General features: G+C 38.5%; 1 protein-coding gene across 6 annotated transcripts in view; it reads right to left on the reverse strand.

Annotated features, from left to right (window-relative positions):
- Positions 1-11,431: 11,431 nt before the first annotated feature.
- Positions 11,432-24,029, reverse strand: part of CPED1 (cadherin like and PC-esterase domain containing 1) — a 270,661-nt gene continuing 258,063 nt past the window's right edge. For all 6 annotated transcript variants that reach the window (XM_058724477.1, XM_058724479.1, XM_058724474.1 and 3 more), the window contains one exon: positions 11,432-16,028. In XM_058724477.1, the coding sequence (XP_058580460.1) occupies positions 15,816-16,028 (213 nt within the window). In that variant the 3' untranslated portion in view covers positions 11,432-15,815. The remainder of the gene's footprint in view (positions 16,029-24,029) is intronic.

Raw genomic sequence — 24,029 nt, forward strand, 5'->3', positions numbered from 1 at the left:
AATAAGCTGATGCTCTTAAATCTTTCTGACAAATCTGTAGCTGTGCCATGTGCTCCTTCCAGGTAAGTTTGTTGAGCCGGGCTAATAACTCAACCGCTTACTGGAGTTTCCTCCAGAGAATACTTGCATTTGAGTAGGCAAGGGCTCCGAGCCCAGGAGATTTACGAGGGTTCAGAGACATAAACACAAACGGCATAATAGGTGTGAGGTGTGTTCCAAACGTGGCCCCTCTCACCTTCTGTTAATGATTACGAAGGGAGGCATCAATACAAAAACAGCCGACTGGAGGCTCTCAAGTTTGCAATCTGATGAAGTCTTCTGGTGCCAGACCAATTTTGGGGGCTGTCACATGGCTTAGTGAAGCAGCTTCCAAAGTGGGCTGAAAACCACAATATTGATATACTGGGCCACATGCCAGAACAGAGCCTGAGTCCAGCCGACCGGGTAAAAGATTCCAGTTGCTACTTTAGCACCAGCGCATTGTCTGGAATCCCCAGGGCACACTCGTGAAACCAGTACCAGACAAATATAGCGGAGCCACTTTTTAATGTTGTTTTGGGGAGAGAACTAATATTTGCCTTATAGGTTAACCGAGTTATGGCAGGTTTCGGCTGGAAGGAGTTTTCCTTCAGGAACTGATTTGGCCCTCAGCATATCTTAATCTTATAGGAATTGCTGGCAGTCTAGGGTGGGGTTCAGTGCTGGAATCTTACCCTTCCTACTCCACTCCCCTCCCTGCCCCAGGGGTTCTGATGAATAAAGCATGCACAGAGAGAACTGAACTGGTTTGGGCAAAGTATCAGCTTTATCAAATGTAAGGCTTCCTAGTAGAGCTAGATTATACAAAGTGAAGTTTCCTCTTCCTCCTCTCCTCCCCAGTTTGAAGACAGCAAGGCTGACAGAGCAAGGCTGATCCAATATGTCCACTCTGTTCCAGGCTGAGAAGCTAGACGTGAGAGAAGGGCTAGGATAAGGCAACAAGAAGTCAGAAGAGAGCTCAAGCTACTTAAAGATGTCCAGGTCTATGAAGAGAGAGGGTGGGACTATCTTGCTTGTGGGACACCTGTGCTGATGGACACCTACTGACGGGCCACTCTTTCTTCACAGGGGAATAGGTACAGACTTCCTCATGATAGAAGAAAGAAATGAGAATACAGACATGTTGAAGGAAGTCCTCACTTCCTTAGGCAAAGAGAGCAAGTTCATCAGCCCTGCCACCTACTATAAAATGTAGTGTTGTAAGCCCTCAAAACAGATGGGTCGGCAGATGAAGAACCTTCACAGAAGCCATAGGCAGGATACACGTGACACAAATGCTCTGGACTGTATTCTGAGGAAAGACAAGTTATACAGTGGCACACCGGTCAGGGAAGGGTTAGCATAGGGCATATCAGTGCTCACTGTAAGGCTATCCACTTTTGCACTTGGAAGCCTTGGGAAGACAAGAGCAGTGCCTCCTTATCAATCACTCTTGACTGTACAGATTAAACCCAAAGGGGCAGAGGGATGATTTCACACACAAAAAATCAGTGTCCCTAAACAATGTCCTCCTCCACTTTTTAAAGCTTAGAACACACTGTTTTATTTTCCTGCTTATGGTTTCCCTTGGTAACATTAAAATGAACTCATGATCCCTGACACATTGTCATCTCAGGCAAGTGGCCCAGAAGCATGTTGGGTTGCCTGGTAATCAATATAAGGTTAGAAAGGTAGTTGAGACAGAATCACAAAATAAATAAGCAACAGGTGGCTTAAGATCCGTGGCTCAATTTGAGAAATATATTGTAATGTGGATGTATAGAGATATTCATAAAAATGCTGAAGAAATATTTTTATTTATTTAATGTGCACAATTATTTGTTGATAGATTGCATAAATTGTCAGTCTAGACAAAACATGTGATGACTGCTTGTGATTGTTTATAAAGAAATATATATGCTTTGTTTTTTCAAGATAATTTAAGCCATTTGATAACACCTATGGTGGAGGGTTATTTTTGTTACTTGCTTGCTTTAAGGTGAGTCATGACTTAGAATTCAAACTCGAACAAAAGAAAGGAGTTGAAGGTCATAAATATGTTTCACAGCTGGAAAAATCAGAAGAGCCACTTAAAAAGATTAAGGTCATGCAACATTTGTTTATCTTCCTGGCTTAGTTTTATGCAGTAGCCTTCAGCAAGTCTTAGAATCTTTCTGTGACTCCTTTCCTAATATTTAAATTGTCCAGCTCAGTAATCTAGTCAAAGGGGTACAGCAGTGAATCAATGGAACTTTGCAGAATAACTTAAATAAAGTGACACTCCCACTGAAATTCTCACAAAGCCATAGGCTTTTAAGAAATCATATAGATGAAGTAATTAAATAATTGTCTAAGTCTTTTCATGAAAAACAACATTTTCCCACTTCCACACTGGCCATTTACTCCTCCCCAGAAGTAATAACTTCCAGCTGAATTCCTTGGGTCTTCTGCACCACTTTGCTAAATATCACACTTATACTGTTATTTCTGAATTTTTAAAAGCTTAGGCATTATTTGCCCCTTTCTTCTCTGGAAGTGGAGGATATGCTCTGTTCACCCTTCTCACCCTCCCCTTGCACATGTGTATACTTTGATATCCTTTGTGTCCCCTGTATGGGTGTCTCGAAACTGTGGTTAGATCAGCCGTCAGTCCTTATTTTCTTCTGACACATCATATTATTCATGCTAAGCTGTATAATACGCTGTGATTCTTTTCCTTTTCCTCACTTGTGTTTTTTTCCCCATTTGTCTGGTTGCTATGTGCTTATCACAAGTCCAATGTCAATCCTTGCCAGTTCCCAAATCTCCTCATGGGCATCAGAAGTTATATTAATATCATCTTTTATAACTCAGTGTTCCCCCAGTGTCCCCTGACCTATTCCAATATGGAATGGGGGCCCCCACATCTGTTGTCCATGCCATCTGAGATCTGCTTCACCATCATCCCACCAGTCACATTTTTCTTGGGTCTGTAGAAGGAACACAAAGTCTGCTTCATTGTCATTTCCAGCTTCTAGAGGTTGCCTGCCTTCCTTGGTTCTCATTGCCTTCCTCACATCGTTCTGACCTCTGCCCCTATTGTCACATCTCATTTCCTGACTGTGACCCTCTTGCCCCCCTCTTAGAAGGACCCTAGTGATTACATTGGGACCGCTTGGATAATCCAGGAAAATCTTCCCCTCTCAAGATCCTTCATTAAATCACATCTGCAAAATCTCTTGCTACAAAAGGTAACAAATTCATAGGCTTTGGAGATTAGCACATTGTAGTAGGTTGAGTGGTGACCCTCCAGAAGATATGTCCACAACCTAATACCCAGAACCTGTGAATGGGAACTCATTTTGATTTTTCCAAAGTATATTTCTTTACAGATGTCATCAATTAAGATGAAAGAGCAGACCTAGGCTGGCCGACTCCATTTTGTTCTGTGTCCTCCATCTTGTTCTGTATCCTCCATCTTGAGTGACTATGTCCCCAACATGGCCACAGAACGAAATTCCAGCTCAAACTTCAGACCACGCCTCCTCCCCTTGAGTAACTTCCCGATCAAACCACACCCGGCAACCTGCATAACGGGATTCTCACCCTTCCCCAGCCAATCGGCTAAGGCCACGACCACTACCTCACCGACTACCCCTAGATGCCTATAAAACCTTTGTGCTTTTGAAACTCTCTCTCTGTCCGGTATCTCACCGCTGCGTTGGCACAGGTAGGGGATTGGGCTCGAGCAAGCTCGAATAAAGGCTCTTTGCTTTTGCATCAGACTCGGCTCCCTGGTGGTCTTTGGGGATCATGAATTCTGGGCATAACAAAGATCATAAATGAAATCATCCAAAATTATCTGAATGGGCCCTAAACCCAATGACAAGAGTCCTTATGAGATATAGAAAAGAAGAAGACACAGATACAGAGAAGGAGAGGAAAGTCATGTGAAGGTTGAGACAGTGGAGCAAAGACACAAGAATGTTGGGAGCCACCAAAAGCTGGAAGAGGCAGGAAGTGTTCTTCCCTAGAGCCTCCAGAAGAAGTGCAGCCCTGTGACACCTCTTTCAGAGTTCTGGCCTCCAGAACTGTGAGAGGATATATTTCTGTTGTGTTGTTGTGAGCCACCCCATTTGTGGTACTTTGTTATGACGGCCCTGGAAAACCAGACAGGTGTGCACATATTTGAGGGGGTGACTATTGTGTTTAACATAATATATTAATGACATTTTTTTGCAATTTTCTTCCTCCTGCTTCTTCCAATTCACTTTTTTCTGCTTGCTTTGTGTCTATCTGTCCTTCCAGAAGCTGCTTCAGATGCCTGGTATTCCTTGGTTGTTGCTCATGATTATGCATGAAGTACTTAAAAGCCAGTTAGGAGCTCTGAGCATATGGGTAGGACTTACTGATTTGAAATTTACCTTATGGTGGTCTCAATGGGTTATTTTCCTGGTGAATCTTCCGGAACAATATATTTATGTCTTGTCTCTTAGGCTGGTCACATTCCCCAGAGAAGAATATTCCATCTCCTGTTTTGATGATACTGGCAAAATGTTCTTCAATCTAGTGGGGGAGAGGGCTTGAGAAGCTTCAGCAATCGCAGCCTAAATTGAATTTCTGTTTTTGTTTTAGTATAGCTGGCCTTCTACTGCAAATCCGATACAGTGCTCACATTGAAATCGCTTGATAATGTCAAGAGTTAAGTTTCTACACTGGAAAACGTGAATCAGAATAAAGGACAACTTTTATTACTGGGAAATGTGAGAAATGCAGTTAACAAGTGAGTTACAGCGGTTAGGTTTATTCCGAAACAAGAAAACTCATGACTCTGAAGACCGAGCTAAAAAAAAAGGATTAGTCCTTTTCAAAAGGCAGTTACAGAAGTAGCTGTAATCAGATTAGTTAGTACAAAGTGACATTTTCTTTTTGTGACTACAATTATCCTCTCTCTGATTAAGAGCATCTTTGTATTCCGCCAGCAATGTAGTAACTTAATGGCCACGAAAAAAAACACACAGCTGGATAATTGAAAATTTTAGTTTTCAGCGGGAGACTGTGACCTTTTGTTGTTTGTGACGTCTCCTCTAAGAGGCACACACTGACTCTGGTTAAACTGTAGTACATGCGTGCTGACTGAAAATCATGGCACCAAATGACATCTGCCACCATTTCTTAAGGCTTCTGAACCTCCTCTTTCTTTCTCCCCCAAATTCCTCTTGCTCTCATTTCCTCACTTTCTTATTCTTCTCATGTTCTGGGACCTCCTCCTTTTTTTCTTCTTTTCTTCTCATAGCCCGATGGACAAAACAGGCTGGCTTACCTTCCCACCTGGTGTTCTAGTTCAAAAACAAAAGAAGTGAACAAAAAAGCCGATGTTTCTGGAATCCTAAGAATGGGTGGCATAGGTGTTTGAATCTCGTGCCCCAAGAAAACTTAGGCCACTGGTCAACTGCTAGTATTGCATGGGAACAAACACTGCGAGATAGAACGCACTCTATTCAGGTAATGGTTACGCTTTTTATTTGCATGAAAGGAACAGGAAGCTTGAAGTTTTCATAGTTTGCCTTCAAACCACTAATCTACCTTACTTCTCTGGAGAGACAATCCAGAGACAATGGACATATCCAGTCAACATTTAAAAATCCTTTAAAATCCTTTAAAACATAGAATTTCACCACGAAAATTTTCAACCTTCCTGATTTTTCAGGGACCGCTCGTGTCTTAGAAGCTTGATGAACCTAGGCTCTCATATAAATTAACTGTAATAGATTTTGTGGAGGCTCTAGAAGGATAGAATCATTGTTATACACTTGATTGAATAACTCCTTTTCTCTCTGAAAAAAATACACCTGCACGGAGCCATGAGAATGGGTAAACCATTTAGGACACCCAGCCCACCAGCACCCCTAAATTGATCCTGGCAGTCCTGGAGACAGCTGGCATAGCAGCAAGATTGTACTTATATTCAAATCCTCTAAACAATAAAGGACAGATACAGATATTTACTTTATTTCCATCAACAGTTAAACAGATGATTGATCGTTTTCACTTTAACAACGCTTTACATCCTTGGCAACCCTCTGAGGTGGCCTGCTTTTACACGCAGGGGGCTGCTGCTTGGAAAGTGCAGAGCAATAAAGTGCAATCTTTTGTTGCCCTGGGCGGCGGTGGGAACCAGCAACTAGAGGGGACAACAAATGTTATGAGGTCTTCTGAATGAGCTGAATTGGTAAAGTGCAAAAAAAATGGGTAATGGGAGTAACCCAGTCAAGTCACCTCTCCGGGTGAATAATTTAGATTCCTGTACTGATTCCAGTAAGACATTCTATTCCAAGGCCGTTGCATGATTTTAAAGTTCAGCCTGTAGAGGTGAATGTGGCACGGCATGGTGCTTGGTCATAGTGGCTCATTGGAAACCAGTGCCCCTCTGCTTCTCCAGGTTCCTCCTTCTCCCAGAGGAATCTTCTTTGCAACAGGGTTCCCTTCGTAATTAATTATTCTGCATCCTCCTATTTACCCAGTGCTTTGAATTTGCCAGCTGTTTGGGGAAAAATAATGTGATTAAAGTCACTCACACTGCAAATGTCTAAGAGCTCCAACTTTCCGAGGATATTAGCATGTTAAAAGACCCTGGAGGTTAACGTGAGTGATTTCACTAATTGAATGATTTCAAACAGAAGAACCTAGTAAAATAAAGAATTGTGGACACAGTGGGGGAGCCATCTGGTAACAAAGCAAGGAAGCTTTCTTTTTGCTCTTAATTCCAGACCTAGCTTTGTGCTAAAGTAAGAGTGTCTTTCTCATGTTTTGCAGTCCTCTGTACATGTCTCAGATTCATATTTAGAAGGCATATATGATACCACTTGCAAAATTAAGTTGCTGATGAACAGATCTGCTATCTTGTTTTAGGAAAAAATATGCAGGGAAATCGTTTAGTTAACTCGCCGTTGTGAAAAAATTATGGAATCAGTGAGTGTAAAGGATGCAAGTACCTATTTGAAACGCACCAGAAACAGATGTCTCCCTACCTAGGCTTTTGAATGAAAATGTGATCCCTTTACCCATAGCATTTTCAGTTCTGTAATTAAATTCAGTTGCATTGTTAATGTACTGTTGACATTAACTTGTATCTCATATACACAAGACTGGGAATACACACATGTTAACTTGAAACAGCTGTTTGCAAAATTACTACAATATGGCCAGTACTTCTTTTAACCATTATGTCCCTCCATTTAAACATGATTTGCATCTGTAAGCACTTATTATATATAAAATTATAGGAAGATATATGACATAAAAATGATGACTTTTGATGCTACATTACTATTGCATTTGACAATAGTACAGGAGAAAAAGAAAGTTAATAGAATGCTTCTACAGATCAGAAGTCATGCCCCATTGGTATGCATGCCTGAGGGGCCGGGCCTGTGTGGATATCTTGCCACACACCCTAGGATCTGGTTAGTGGACAGCCCTTGGCCATCACTACCGCTTCTCTCCTGTCTCCTCTGTTCTTGCGGATGGCAGAACCTTGGGGATAAATTATGTGATGCTCCCTGCTTCTTTCAAAAGCCCCGTTTCTGGATTGCCGATGTCTGGAAATTTCACAACTAAAAACATCTTCATTTGCCCTCTTTTGAAGCCTCAGTACCCTTGTGAGGGCTTGGGGTAAACCTGCGCATCACGTCATGGCGTGACACCCTTTCCAGGTTTGCTAGGGGCAGGGCAGAGAGCACTGGCAACTGCTGAGATGAGCAATGAGTGGGGTACAGCAAAGAGGAAGTCCGGAGCACCTCAGATCTGTGTGGACTGCGAGCCTTCAAGCCCTGCTCCTGGTGTCAGCGGCTCCCCCAGCACCAGGCAGCCTCCCCAGAATCCGGGCAGGCTACTGGGTTTCCACCTCCTCCAGCCACCTCTCTGGGCCCCGCCTCAGTCCTCCAGGCACAAAGGGAATAAACAAACAACTGGCACTTGCTACAGACAACTGGCACTTGCTACAGAGGATTTGAGGAAGTGATAATGCGATTTCTAAAGCAATGCTTTCTCAGAGTCTCCTAGACAAGTTCCATTTTGAGCACAATTCCTATCTCCAGAAAATGTTAAAAGTTTGCTAGTGCATTTATTTCTTCATGGTATAAAAATTCATCGAGTGTCTTTTCTTTTGCTAGGCAATATATTTCCAAACTGAGAATGCAAAGATTAAAATACTGAGTGAAAGAAGCCAGCCGCAAAAGACTGCCTATAATCCTATTTATATGAGATGTTCAGGATAAGCAAATCTACAGAAACACAAAGCAGATCAGCAGTTGCCTAATGTTGGGGTGGAGGAGGGGAAGCGTAGAAAGTGATTGCTTTATTTCAAAAATGTTCGAGAATTAGATTACCGTGATGATTGCAAACCTGTGTACATTTACTAAAAACCATTGAACTGTAGACTTTAAATGAGTGAATTTTATGGTATGTAAATTGTATCTCAATAAAATAGCTAAAAATAAATAATAAATAAACACAACCAACCAAACAAAAAAGTCCCTTCCTCCTAGACTTGACATTCCAGGGGGTTCAAAATATGAAACAAAGAAAAAGGCTGGCATGGGGGTAAGTAGAGTAGCCAAGGGAGCACAAAGAAAGGACACTTTGGTGTCGGGGAGAATCCGAGAAAAATTCCTAGAGATGACATCTAAGCTGAGAAGAGGCAGACAGAGAAAGGAGATTGGGAGAAAAGTATTTGCCGAGCTCCTACTCTCTGTTAGACACTGTAATGTAGAAAGATGAGTTAAGACTCGATCCTAGGCCTTGAGGGGCTAAGGCTAGTGGGGTGGAGAGAAAGAGGTGATTAAAGAGAGGCACAGAGGCTGTGAAAATAACAAAAAGGGGAAACAAATCCAGTCAAGGAGGTGAAGGCTGAGGAAAAATTCAGACTTGGGGGAAGGCAGTGATGGTTTAACTTGATGAGCTACGGAACCGCCATCTTGCCAAGGCATCCCACCCAGCGGTGACTCTGTCACAGCTTACAGGGTTCCGTTACCATTGATGCCTTCTCACTCTTCACTCAAGTCTGCATTGGCCGAGGGGAAAGCCCTTTGAGATCAGAGCTACCCAGGAAAGCTTGGAGGTGGGGAGGTGGGCGAAGAGGCCGAGTGCACGACAGGAATCCCTACCAAGAGTAAGTCCCACAAGAGAGCTCTATTGACCCATTTTTAGCAGGGTGCAGAGCTGCCCAGGCCTTCTTTCTGCACATTCTCCTTATAGATTTAGTAGCTGGAATCCTCATGACTCTGCAGTTGAAGCTTTCCTAGCATCTTCCCATTCTGATGATTCCTGGCAGTTGGGTCACCTGTCACCTCCTAAGAGAAGCATCTACCAGACACTTCTTCTAGCTCCTGGCTCCTGGCTTGGCAGAGGCCTCCACCACATTCCCCACATGTCCAGACGAGCACCCGGTTAAGGCATCCAGAGACAGAGAACCTGTTATTCGAAAGGTTTTACAAGCTACTATAAATTTAAAAAGAAGAGGCATGTTTTAAAGAAATGAATGCAGTGAATCTAACAATTATTTAGTACGTCTCTGTTATTCATTACATTTTGTGTGTGTGTGCAGAAACACATGTATTGACACACATAAGTGCATATGTATGTTTATTCATTGTGAGTTTTGTTTAAAACAATCCAGAATTCCCATTTCTGAGTCCCTTACCAATACACTCTGCCCAGACACAAATGAAGGAAGGCTTGGTTTTGGCCCCACAGATTTGGATTTCATGTCTGCAGAGGCAGCATAACAAGTTAGTGACGGAAAGGCATTTATTTTCACTGCATTTGATAACAGTTTGCTGAAGATAGTGCCCAGGGAGGCTTCCATCAGAAGAGAAATTGACTTCCAGAAACTCAGTACTTCAAAGGCTTCTGGTGACCTCAGGAAACCGAAAAACACCACTTAGGCCAATCGCCCACTTGAGGCCGCCCATTCTTCTGGGAAATGGGAACCAGGGATGCAGTGTCCCTATCAGTCTCATCTTCGCGTCCATAAATAATTCAAGGAAAATATTAATTTATTTATACGATAGGTGGCCAAGAGAGAGTTCCAGATGTTTACCAATAACATGGTCTTGGAGCTCCATCCTGTTGAAATGGTTCCTGTTCTTGGCAGGAATAACTTGTGCTAAGATATACTTACAAAATATAAAAGGGGGTGGATCCACACCCTTTTATAAACATGCCATTGATTTTGCACAGCTAACGTGAGCACTGAAATGGGGACTCTTTAGAGACAAGTATGAACAGACACCAGGTTTTCCCCAGGGGGTGTGCACATGAGGCGGAAACTGTTGAACCCAAATTTATGCCATTTGATGACTATACTCATTTTAGTCTACAAAGGCATGGTTTCAATTCCCCCCTGTACTATTCCTAAAATCAGATCGAATTTTATCTTATAAGTAGAAGAAGTAGCTGCAAATAATTTCATGCCCTGCCAATGACATAGGCACTGATTTTTAACAAAAGGCTTATAAAACTTTTTATGATACCGTAAAACTGGAGCGCTCATTCCCATGAAAACATAAGCTTCATGTTACACGTAATTAAGGCGAGGAGGAAAACATAAAAAATGTAAGTTTAAAAGTGTATCTTGTACACATATTACACACGTGCACATATTAAATGCACACAGAAAACACTGCATAAGTTCCACCTCAAAGACAAAGGTAAAGACAAGCAGGAAATGTCATGGTGGGTGAATGATTCCATGGCTGAAAAATAAATTGCTATTTCAAGTTCTCCAGGGGATATGCTGTATTGAAGGTTAGAAGTCATTTTCTATTTTTCCAGATTGCAAATAAGAAAGTATCATGAAACGCACATTCAGCTGCTATTTTGGTCCCCTGAAGTTTGAAAATTATTATTTATTTTTTCCTTAGGAACGAGGACTTGTGTATGAGGAAGAGGTTTGAGGAGATGGGCGAGGCCCGTCAAAGGCAGCTGGAGAAGGGGCTCATAACCTCTATCTGTCCTAGAACCCAGTGGGAGAGGAAAGCTTATGCTGGGGACCCTCCTTTCCATCCGTTCAGATTGCGATGGGCCGACTGGATTCACTTAAGCCACGTTTGCTTCCATGGGGGCATTTGTAGTATCCTCTCAACTAAATGTATTCACTGCAGACAGATGTCAAGAATTCTCAATTCCAACTATTAATGTAAGACCTCCTGAGGACCAGACAACCTCTTATCTTTAAGTGGGTATACGATTGATTAGATGTTACAACATATGCCCTTTTTACTTTAATGGTCTGAACCTTTTTTCTAATATTCAAATTTATGATTTATTTTCAAAAGCATACAAATTATAGACCAAATAAAAACTCATATCATAGAGTGTGAAGAATATTAAAATGTTGATCTTGATGCCATATGCCGAGATTTCAAATCTACACATTTTGAACAGATTTTATTATAGGGAAAAAATGGAAATACAATTGAACAAAATATATAAATAAGTCATATACCATCATCATTATATCATTTAGCCTACCACTAAAACCTGCATCAAATTGATGTATTTCACCAGCCAACCATAAAATAAGGAAATTTTTTACTAAACAGTTGAAAATCAATTGAATACATCATATATATGAGACCATGTTATTTCCGAATTCTGATGTACAAATAACCAATTATAATTTCTTTGCTTTTTAAAATATCAAAACATTTAAATAAATTTTATAAGAATTACCTTTTCATGTAATAAAAATAACAATATATTGTTATCCTGAGAAAAATGTCTTGGTTAGATATATAACTTGTCTCCTCATAACCAGGCCCTCAGCATAAATCAAATTCAAACTTAATCTAACTAAATATGATGGCCTTGTAGAAATATATATAACATCCCTTTTATAGTGTTTTCTCTAAAAGCAACTGTTTAATTTTGTTCTTCCTATTAGTTGGGTTTAAGTAATTATCTTCATTTACATTGCAGATATACTTACAAGTTGTAAATATTCTTGAGAAGTTTAAGCATTAGTGTTTTGATTGTGTATTGTGTGTGTTAAAACATAGTGATCCGACATTTAATAGAGCCATAAAACAAATTCTTTATATTTCAGCGAACATAAAGAAAACAAATGGAGCCCCATTTTAGGAGGACTGCATGGTCTGTATCAGTTAGAAAAAATGAGATCCACAGCCCCCTACACCAGGTGACCAAATCATAAAAAAAATATGGAAGTTGATAATAGTAGTTACTACAGCAATAAAAACATGATAAAAGGTTCCCTGACAGTTTGAAACCTTGGAAGCCTTGCCAAATTGAAAGTCTAGTTTGGAAGTCCTGGCACTAACCTGCTGTCTTTAGTAGGTCTTTGGGTTTTCTGACAACTTCTGGTTCATCCCCTTAAGTCAAAGTGATCTATCAAAATGCCTTAGTTTCCAACAGCAACCAAAATCAATTGAACTAAAACACACATTTAAAAAAAACAAACTACTGTAGTATTTGTAGAGAAAGGACTCTTTGACTGAGTCAAAATACTCAGAATCTGCTGTAGATTCATTTTGCAAATGAATATATATTTTTTGGAGTTATCAGCCCTGAGCTTACTCAAATTTATGTTTGTTCATTTTAAATACAATAATCCTAACCACTGATTTTGATAACATTTTTCTTTTTGCAAGGTGGAAAATTCACAGGGAAAACTTTTAGATACCGATGATTAAGTCTTTGCTCAACTTAAGGATCCATAAGATGATAATTAATAAGATCCTAACGCTGACCGCCTAAGCTCTTAACCCTATTACTGTATTAGACCCCCGTCTCCAGACCATGCCAAAATATTACCGCTTTGAAATAACTTTTAGTGGGTTACATATTTTTTTGATCAGTTTCTGTTTTTCTTCTTGGAATCCTTCAGTGAAATGGAACTGAAAGAAGAAACTTCAAATACACAACAGCATTATGTTTTCCTCATAAACATTACCAGAACTATTTCCATTTCAAAAATCGGTGATTTATTCCAACACTTTCTAAGTGGAAATTATTGTTTTGTAGAGATGACTGCTAAGCACAGGGGTAACTAAAAGGAGGAAGATCAGATGACCCAAGGGTAAGCCTAACTGGCAGGGAATGGGGAGCCTTTCTTTTTCATATTTCCCTACAGGATCCTATTAGCCTACCTGGATGGCTTGCAAATAGCTCACTGTGCTTTCAAATGCACACACACACACACACACACACACACACAATGTCAACAGTGATGCTTGGACATGCTTATGCAGTTATTCTTGACTTTCAATATTATAAATGTTTTCTTTAGTTCAGTTTAGATTGGATACTAATCAGTTCTTACCAAAAATAATACACTTCCTTAAACTTTTACATCTAAAAATTTGTTTAAATACCTATTCTTTTTTTTTCTCAAATGATGAACTTGATAAGCACATACAAATACACATGCACACACACACACACACACACACACATATACACACCTAATTCCCCAAAGTAAAAAAAATGTTTTTTCAATTAAGGAGTAAAGAAAATAATCCTAGCATTTCAGGGACTTATCTTTAAAAAAAAAACAAAAAAACAAAAAACACTTCACTGCACTGTGTTCAAAAGTTTTGGTTGTTGGACAGCAGGGAGTTCATCTGATCAAAATTCAGAGGATATCAGGATTGGAAGGAACTAGACAGTTATCCTATTAAACCACATTCAAATAGTTGAATGTGTATGATAATATCTTTGCCAAGTAATCACTCTATGGTTGTATACCTCCAGTAAAAATGAAAATGAAAGATACTCTTTGAACACAGACTATTACTAGTAAGATATTTATTAATAGTATTGTTACACTTGTTTCTAAAATCTATTATTATTTCAATGGTGAAGAGGTAAATGCAGGACTAACCTCAGTCAGATGGTTATTATAGTTAGGTTGACAGTAAATTACAAGAAACATCCCTGACTATAAACCTATTATAGAGTATATAATACATTAAAACATGATGAGAGGCTGCATGAATTGGCAACGTTTTATATCACTAAAAAATAGTCAAAAACCTAAAAATAGTGTTTGCATATAGTTGCAGATATTAGAAAAATCTTTCATTTAATTTTTTTTTGCTTTATTTTATATTTGAGAGAGAGAGACAGAGACAGAGAGCGAGCAGGGGAGGAGCAGAGAGAGACAGAGACAGAATCGGAAGAAGGCTCCAAGCTCTGAGCTGTCAGCACAGAGCTGGATGCAGGGCTCGAACCCACGAGCAGTGAGATCATGACCTGAGCTGAAGCCGGACGCTTGACCGACTGAGCTACCCAGGTGCCCCCAAATCTTTCATTTTAAAGGTTAATTCTGTACCACTTAAAAAAATCTATCATCTGTCAGAGGCAGATATGTATTGTTTATATCAAGTGATAGTTGTGCTTAAATATAACTTAAGACAGTTAAATATAAATTCATGTTTACTTTCATATAAAAATATATATAAAAATAGAGTATTTAAAGAGGTGGATATTCATACCAAGGAACTGATCAATCAAAATAGTCTCTCTTTTTTTGTATGGTAATGAAATTGAGGTATTTGTACAGTTGTTAATTTCAGACATGTATTGAATAACACTCTCAGCTTTATTTTTTCCCCAAAAGAAAAATAATCCTTTAAAACACAATTGTAACTGTGGGATAGCTTACAACAAAACACGTAAAATAAAGAAATTCACTATTTTGAAATTAAAATATAGAAGAGAAAGTTCTCAATACTAGAACTAGGTATGTTTTCTATATGTATGCCACAGTTTTAATAAAAAAATATTTTTATTCCTACTCTCAATTTGGATTAGAAAAACCAAAATATAGTTACCAATAACATGGTATTTGTGGATGTATACAAATGCTTTATGAAAATAAATGCCTATGCAAATGCCTAATCCTTTGAAAATATTTACATAAAATGTAACCTTAAATTACATAGGCCTCTAACAGCAAACAAAAGCTTTCTTAAGTAGTATCATCAATAAAACATATTAAAGTAATACATGAGGAACTACATTTTGTTTCTCACTTTAACATTACATTTTTTATCAACTTAGACTGCAGTTACCCATCCAAGTTCACAGACAGGATAGGAGGGAATGTTACTGAAAAGTACAAAGAGTGCAAAGTTAAATCCATTGGTGTTTTAACTGTAAATTACTACACTTCCTATGTCTCTCCTAGAATCCCTCCGAATTCCCTGTGTGGCATTCCTGTTCTTTTCCTTTCAATTGTAAAATTTAAAAAGTATAGGAAGAAATGTTTTTCCTAAGCATTAGATTACAAAGTCTAAGCTATCGTACACATCACTCTTTCTCCTGGTAAAAAACACAAGCACAATCCCTACTTGCAAATGGAATGTAACTGCTCTTTTCCCCTCTTCAGTATTAATGTACCGATAGAGAAGATAACACAATACTCAAGAGCATTATCCTTTTTGTCCACATAATTGAAGTGTCTATATTTCTCCTTATTATCATCATGCAACACCTAGCCCACAGTGGTTCCAATTTATGATTATACTTCAAGTAACCTTTTTCATGCTCTAGCTTTCCCCTTGAAACCAAGTGATTGTCAAGTGCATATATTGACCTTATAAAGCTGTAGGAAGAAAAGTGTTATTATTACTTTTTTTTAAGCCATGTGTGCATTGGTGTGTATGTGTGTGCCAGCATGCATGAGTGTGTGGTCAATCCAAGATACCCGTGATGTGTAGGATTTGGTTCTTAGACCACGTCCAGGTGAGTGGCTTGCTTCCAATTCCAAGTTCAGTCCTCCTGCAGGGAGTCTACACAGTCCTTTTACTTGCACACATCCTGCTGAGAAGGATTTCAGAGCAAACCTGATTAACTGGACCTCTGACATGATATGGTGATTGAGAATTTGTTACAGAGTCTTGTTGTCGTTTGCTTTGATTGCTGAAATATTTTCCTACAATATGATTTCTTGATTGTTTCATTCTGATAAAGTGATATTCTTTGGATAACTTTGACTTCACTACCTGCAAATAAAGAGCAAAAAAAAAAAAAAAAAGTCAAAATCAAGGAGACTCAAGCCCTGCGTAGATTAGTATAACTAACTCACAAACTTGAGCGGCATCTTTATCACAGAGATGTTGCCTAAAGGTGATAAATATGATCTATATAACCAAGAGCCAGAGTAACTTACCTGTCAAAAAACCCCCTAAGGTTGGAATTAGAATTTCTGCCATTTTCCTTACCTCAGGACAGTTGGTTCCAATGCATCTGAGGGATAGTTTCAGATGGTTTCTATACCACACTGTTGCCTCTGTGTGTGTGAGTGTATGTGTGTGTGTGTGTGTGTACTTACGCCAAATGCTAACATATGGAAAAGACACTGAGGTGCCTGTGCTGGGTCAGTGAACCAAACATGGTACTCTAAACCTGTCACGGCATCCCTTTATAGAATGGAAATTAAAGCTATTTGTGGAGAAAAGAAAAATACTTTTCCATTGCACAACCATAAGCTGATGCTGTTACAATTAGTGGTTTCATTTTTTCTGGGTACTTAGTAAGTTATGGAATTTGTAGAAGCAGGCTATGCCATATTAAGCTAATAACTTATATATGTTTGTACATATGTAAATATATTTATCTTAAAATGTTTTGAATAGGCAGAATTACAAAGCATTTATATAGCATAAAAAGATATATAACAAAAATTTCCTCCCCATCTCTGCTTCCCCACCTCCAGTCATTCAATTTATGAGTGATTAATAATGCAATTACAAGACATTATTTTTGGTCAATATGGACACATAAACTATATATTATTGGTGACTAATGAAGGTAACACTGGCTCACATGGAGTTTTAAAATTCCTTTAATTGCTATATAATGATTTAGATCCACATTTTTTTATTCCATATAAGAGGATACACTGAAAACAGCTCCAAAAATACAGGATATTTAAACAAATACAAGATACTTATTTTGAAGATAAGGTATTTTTAGTTATATGCAAGTAAGTATGAACCTTTTTAGAAGATTTACTGGACTAGAAATTCTGTAAAGATATAAACCAAAATGTTAACAGTAGTGATCTTTGGGTAGAGGAATTATAGGTGATTTAAAAACGTATTCTTTGTAACTTTTAGTCTTGACTTTTTGAATACAACAAATGTACACTCCTTTATAATCATAAAAATGTTGAAGCTATTTCCATTCTGAAGAAAAAATGTAATAGTAATGCATTTTAAAACCAATTATACCCTGCTAACCCCAAAGAAATGAATTGTTTTCCTGTAGCTATGGGAGGTTTGGTTTTTTATGATCAGGCCTTCAGATGAAGTGACGCTTAAGAAGACCAGTGAAATCAGTGGGTTGTGGTAAGGAATCCCTACGGATGGTAATTCAGAGCTCAGTTTGCAGTTAACCACTGATTAATATTCCAGGTCCCAAGGTTGTAAGTTTCTCTTATGTGCAGTTCTTTCCACCCTGTTTAGTTATACTACAACTTTAAATATGATAGGCCAGGAGGTGCACCAATGTTTTCCTGAAGGTTCTGTTTTGGAGGAGGTGTGTATTCAATGATAGCAAGATTAGTGAACATTTTTAAGGAAGTTTATTTAAGGAAACACTTAAGCATAAATATTACATTCAACCTTGAAAAAATATTATTTCAGTGTTCTGAAGCCAAAATAAGGTTACTTTTGTTTGTATAAGTTTATCTTAAGGTCTGGCTTTTGCAATTGCCAGATGATCTACATGCTAATTAAATGCAAAACAGTTAAAAATACATCTCATTGCAAAAGGTTATATCGTTCTTTAAAATTATCTCAATGTCTTGTATGATTTCAGGGTTGCATTTAATGTTGCATTACAAATGTTGGAGAATGCTAGTGTAGATGCTTACAGCAATCTTGAACGTGATTTATAAAAGAGATAACACAAAAATGTTTATGTCCAGTGTCTTTGTTGAAGCCTATAGCTTCTCCTCAAGAGTAGTGTCAATATTTTGCCAGATCACATGGGAAGGTTGATAACGTATTTCTATTTTTAAACCAGTAAGGTGATCTCTGAGAAAGGAAGATGGGATGATGGAGTCTCTTCCACCTTCTGAGGGCCTGCCTAATGCCTCACACAATGCCACTGGTCACAGCAAGCTATTCAAGATTGATTCCTACACATCTATCCTAGGGCTTGGCCCAATAGCACTTAATTCAGTTGGTTTCCTTTGAAAGCTATTTTGCAAGAGATAATCAAAGACGATAACTTTCCTAATTCTTTGATTAAGCCAGTATTACTTTGAAGCTGACTCCTGAAAGATGACAAACCTACAAAGAAAGAATTACTTCAATTTTGATTTGTCAAAATAAAGATGTAAAAAGTCCCCTCAAATACTATTGTAAATTGAATCCAGGAGTCTTTAAAAAATCCAGCATTATTGTGCACTATGCCACTAGCACATAAAATTTATTTCAGGCATGCAAGTTTTAACATTACAAAATATTTTGTTATAGAAAATCACCAAAGAATTATTTGTAGCTATATGATTGTTTACCTGGAGAACCCAAAGGAATCTACCAAAAAATAATGAGATGGTATAAAGTTAATATTTAAAAATGATATAGCTTTTCTATATTCTATCAATAATTAAGAAGAGATATATCAGAGAAAAGATCCCATTACAATACTAAAACAATTTCATTCAGTTTAGCGATTATGCAGGTGAAGAAAACATGAAGTTAAAAAAAATTTTTTTTAATGTTTATTTTTGAGAGAGAGAGAGTGAGAGCGTGAGTCGGGGAGGGGCAGAGAGAGGGAGACACCGAATTGGAAGCAGGGTCCAGGCTCTGAGCTGTCAGCACAGAGCCCGAGGCGGGGCTCAAACCCAAGAGCAGCGAGATCATAACCTGAGCCTAAGTCAGACGCCAAACTGACTGAGCCACCCAGGTGCCCCCAAAACATGAAGTTTAATAAAAGGAAAACATGAACAAATGGAAAGACATACCACTTCAAATCCCTCCAGATTAATTAAAATACTATGCCAATTGTAATCCCAGCAGTATTGGGGGAGGGGGGGGGAACCTGACAAAGAAATCCTAAAATACATCTAAAAGAATAAATGTAAGAAAATAACCAAGACCAGTAACCAAATAAACAGTGGTGGGGGGTTGGGGGGATTTTCATTACCAAATGTTCACTCATCAATATTAACTGAGTCTACCACCAGCCTACCATAGACCCAGTTTTTTGTTGCATAAGCCAAGTATAAGCAGAATTCAATACTGAGAAAATACAGGGATGTCCATACTACAGATTAAAATGCATTTCATAAACTGCTATTCTTTCCTAAAAGTGTTTCTAGAGCAATAAAGTAGTTCTAAATAAAGCCCAATGTTATATAAATCTAGCAATCATAAATGCTGACATTGTAAGAGTATTAATTACATGGAATTAAAATCAAGAGTGTATGTATAAAATGGAGCTATGTACCAAACTGTTAATAGAATCTCCAATAGGGAAGGGAGTGAGAATTGAGGGGTATATATGACATAAAGGCTGGAATTTTTTTTTTAAGATTTTATTTTTAAGTATTCTCTACACTCTATTTGGGGCTCGAACCTACAACCCCAAGACCAAGAATTTGCATGTTCCACCGACTGAGCCTGCCAGGTACCCCTAAAGGCAGGAAGTTTTGTTTTTATTCTGTATACTTATTTTTACATTTTTACAGTTAGCAAGAATTCATGTAATCCTTGTATAATAGAAAAGCAGTAGAAGAGATTTACTGATTTATTTTTTTCCATATAATATCCAATTTTCAATCTTCAGTGTTCTCTGTGAGAAAACACATGGAGTAATTCAAATATGGTCCCTACCCTCAAGGGGACTATATAAAGACACATGTCTAAGATACTTGAAGTAAGCACAAGAATGAAATGACTTCAAAGACATTGTCTGAGACTAGTTCCCCAAGGTCAGGCACCATGTTGTTTCCACGTAACAAATAGTTTCTTCATACATTACTTAGTGCTAATTTATGGTGGGCATGGTAATCTGTTCACACAGCTATTATTTCTTTGAACTTATTTGTAAAATTTAGTCTCCAGCATTGCTGTCAAACTATTATCTCCAAGTTTCAAAATATTACTTTATTTCACCTACTCTTATGGGCTCCAAAGTGCAGGAAAAGGAGTTAGCTACAATTGTAAGGCTTGGAAATGTTTTGCAAGTGAAGATGTTGATACCTGTACAAAAAAGGGCTAATTGCTTTTTTTCTTTGATCTCTTGTGTGGAAATGTGCCCGTTTGGGTCCTTCCCCACATCAGAGGACCACTTAGGATTATTAAAATCCAACTTCCTGAGAAACTTAACAGAAATCCATGGGGGAGGGGAAGGAAAAAAAAAAAGAAAAAAAAGAGGTTAGAGTGGGAGAGAGCCAAAGCATAAGGGACTCTTAAAAACTGAGAACAAACTGAGGGTTGATGGGGGGTGGGAGGGAGGGGAGGGTGGGTGATGGGTATTGAGGAGGGTACCTGTTGGGATGAGCACTGGGCGTTGTATGGAAACCAATTTGACAATAAATTTCATATATTGAAAAAAAAATAAAATCCAACTAAAGTGTCAAATGGAATGTGGCTCTGAAAGAGAGATGTTCTCAATACAAATGGTAGGTTACCTCTGGGGCACAGTAATAATAACAGTAAACGACAAAAGTGATCTATTAGAAAATATCATGAAAGAGACCTTGAACCAAAGACAAAAGACTCTAGACGTGTTTGTATAGGGATCGTCTCAACCAGAGACAAATTCTAAGTGTTTGATGCTGACAAATGCTCCTTTAAATTTCGGCGCATGTGACCTGGCCAACTGAGAAAGAGACGTGTACCTAGAGGGATAAGGAGGTATCACCTATGATTATGTAATGGGATTTGGCACACGTTTACATTACTCTAAACATGAATGTTAAATGACAATTCTTTTGACACTTTACTTATTTTTAATATTCATTTACTTATCTTTGAGAGACAGACCGCGAGTAAGGGAGGGGCTGAGAGAGAGAGGAAGACAGAGAATCCAAAGCAGTCTCTGCCGCTGTCAGTGCAAAGCCCAAAGCCTGACACGGGGCTCAAACCCACAAATCGTGAGATCATGACCTGAGCCGAAGTCGGAGGTTCAACCAACTGAGTGACCCAAGCACACCTCTTTTGACACTTTAAAATACTCCAAAGTAACTCTTTGTTTTTAGCTTTGTGTGTGTGTGTTTGCTGTTGTTTATTTTCTTTTTATGAGTTTACTGTGTCAAATTACACATTAGGAAATAACATTAGGAACATTAGGAAGCAATAGTGAAGGACAATTGGTCCTCAGAAAGTGTGATAAGCTGTTTGGTCAGCATTGTTCTATAATCACAAGTATAAATGTGACAATAAAAATTATCTTTCTCATGACAATGCTCAAATTTAGATTAAGTTATATGTAAGAATAGACTTTCAAGTAAAGATGACAATGTTTCAAAACAGTAATATATTTGTAATATATTAACTATAGAAACTTAGGAGTATTTTGGTGCTGGAAGCAATTGCTGTCATGATAACATATTATAGAAATGTGGATGATCACATTTTCTGTGACCCAGGGTGACATGAATTGAAATTCTGTAGTTTGGCGTGCAGAAGTAAGTTTTACTTTTTCATAGGTTCCTTATATGCTAAGAGATCTCCCAGTTTATGATTGTAGATCTTTCTACATATCTATGTAATTAAAGACTTGGGCACAAACACATTTTAGAAGGCATACAAATGGCCACATTTCAACTTGACTGTTTTTGTCCTATGGTTATTTTAAGACTACCCAAACAAATGAAAAACTGTTATAAATTTACACAACAAAACTAACATTGCAACTTTTACTATTAAATGCATGTAATTTCAACCCTCAAAATTGATTTCACATAAATTTTAATCAGAATGAGTATATTACCATGTCAATTAACTGCTGCATCTGAAATAACTTAGAATTTTTGAAAAGTTACTACAAAAAAGGGAAAACTTGGTAAATTATTGGAAAAGTGTCAGGCAGATTATAAGCAAATACCTTTCCTAAAACTGATCTTAACCTGAATAACACCCAAGGAACTTCTGATGTGGTTCCAGATCCACAGAACAAAATAGAAAACAATTTTCAGTGGCTCAAGCGTTCCAAAATCTCTCTAGACTGGATTAAGGGGGATGTTCTGATTATAAACGTGTTTCACGGACAGGGATGGGCTATAAAGAATGAGGGTAATGGCTTTCCACGGTTGGAAAACATGAGCTTGACCAAAATGTGCTAATGTGGTCTTTAAAAACAAATGTATACTATTGAAGTACTTTTTATTTGGTATAGTCATTCTGCAGCCATGACATTCAATCCAAGATCCAGTCACCAAATTTATGACCAGCTGAAAAAGTAGCCCAAGAATTCACAGAAATGGAACAAAAATAAAGCAACAAACAATAGTTACAAGCCAGTCCTTATAATTCATGGTTCCATTTCAGGAAATCATGCAATTTTTACAGATAATAATGATTTTTTTCACCCTCCCCCCCAATATTGAATCATGGCCACATGAAATAAGTATGTTTTGATTGAAGGGAGTCCAACTTCTGAATGGGTCAAAGATGCTGAGGATTAGAGGGCAAGACTAAAGTTTTCTTTAGGAATGAGGAATTGTTTTTTGTTTTCGGTGTTTCCAGATTTGCAGTGTCTCAGTCTCTCCCCCCTACCTCCAAATCTCCAGTCCTTCTTACTCCGACAGCTGAGTCTTTTTAACTCCTGCTCCTTAGGCAGACCTCAGTTTCCGGCTCTGGGAACAAATTCTGCTCTGAGGTGAGCAGACTGATTATAAGGAGGTATAGACCAGTAGCTTACCAATTTAATGTTAAACTGTTGGTTCTATCTTGTATTCCTATGCAGCTCTCCAGAGACTAATTCCCATTTTAAACTCAATTTCCTAAGTGGCTGAATATTCATGTCACTGAATTCTTGATATAATATAAAAGACTTCCATTAGTGTAATTATTACAACCTAAGTTTCAACCTTGCTCTGTTTAGATGTACATCTTGGGTCTTGGAATCTATTTTGACCTTAACTTGCAGGTATTTGTTTCCATCGATCTCTCTTGAGCTGAGAAGTTTTATTTAAGCAAGAAAATGTTACTTAGAACCAATTTGTGTGGACCAACATTCAAACTGCCAACTTCACCGTAGGGATCCGCTGAGCACAACTGTGGCTTTTGAAAGATCTTCGATTGGGCCCCTCCGTTTCTTGTCAGAAGAGTCCTCTAGCCCCTTGTGTGAGGCAGTGCGCGCCTGTCTGCTGGTATTTTGGACGGTTTGGGGGGAAGTTTAGGGGCTCTACCCTTCAGGTGCCAACTTGTACGTGCATTTTTCTGAGTTCAGCCTCTAGAATAATTTGTTCTTTCCCATACCCGTGTTTCTGAGTCCATCTCTGATGTTCAATTTTAAAAGAAATCGTATATATGGAGGTATATATGGACAGCCATGGGGTGGGGTGGGGTGAGGGATTCGGGGTCCACCAGTTTTGCCTACAGATTGACCCGTGTCTCAGCCCCACCTTCTTCTGTGCTGGGCTCGTTCAAGTCTGGGTCAACCAGAGGCTCTGCGGGCAAGTGTGCCTTCCTCTCTAGTTGGTATCTCTCCTCTCTCTCATTTTCCACCGTAACCTCTTTTGTAGGCTAAGTTAAACTTCTTGAAATGAATTCGGATTTCTTATCTCTTATGAGTTATTTCTTATTCTGTCTTTTTGGGGGGAGGGAGGTGAATAGCTTTATGTCTTTAAAGTCTTTTGGTGGAGTTTCAAGTGGAAGAGAAGATAAATGCTTGCGGTCATTCTGCCACATTTAATCTGTACTCCATGCATGATTTTTGACCTTCTTCTGTACGCTAGTTTTTCCAAAGTGTGCTTAGTGAGGTGTTAACAGTGTTATTAAAAAAAGAAAAGTGGTTCTGTGGTCAAAAATGTTTGGGGAAAA

Source organism: Neofelis nebulosa, chromosome 4, assembly GCF_028018385.1.
Source record: "Neofelis nebulosa isolate mNeoNeb1 chromosome 4, mNeoNeb1.pri, whole genome shotgun sequence".
NCBI lineage: Eukaryota > Metazoa > Chordata > Mammalia > Carnivora > Felidae > Neofelis > Neofelis nebulosa.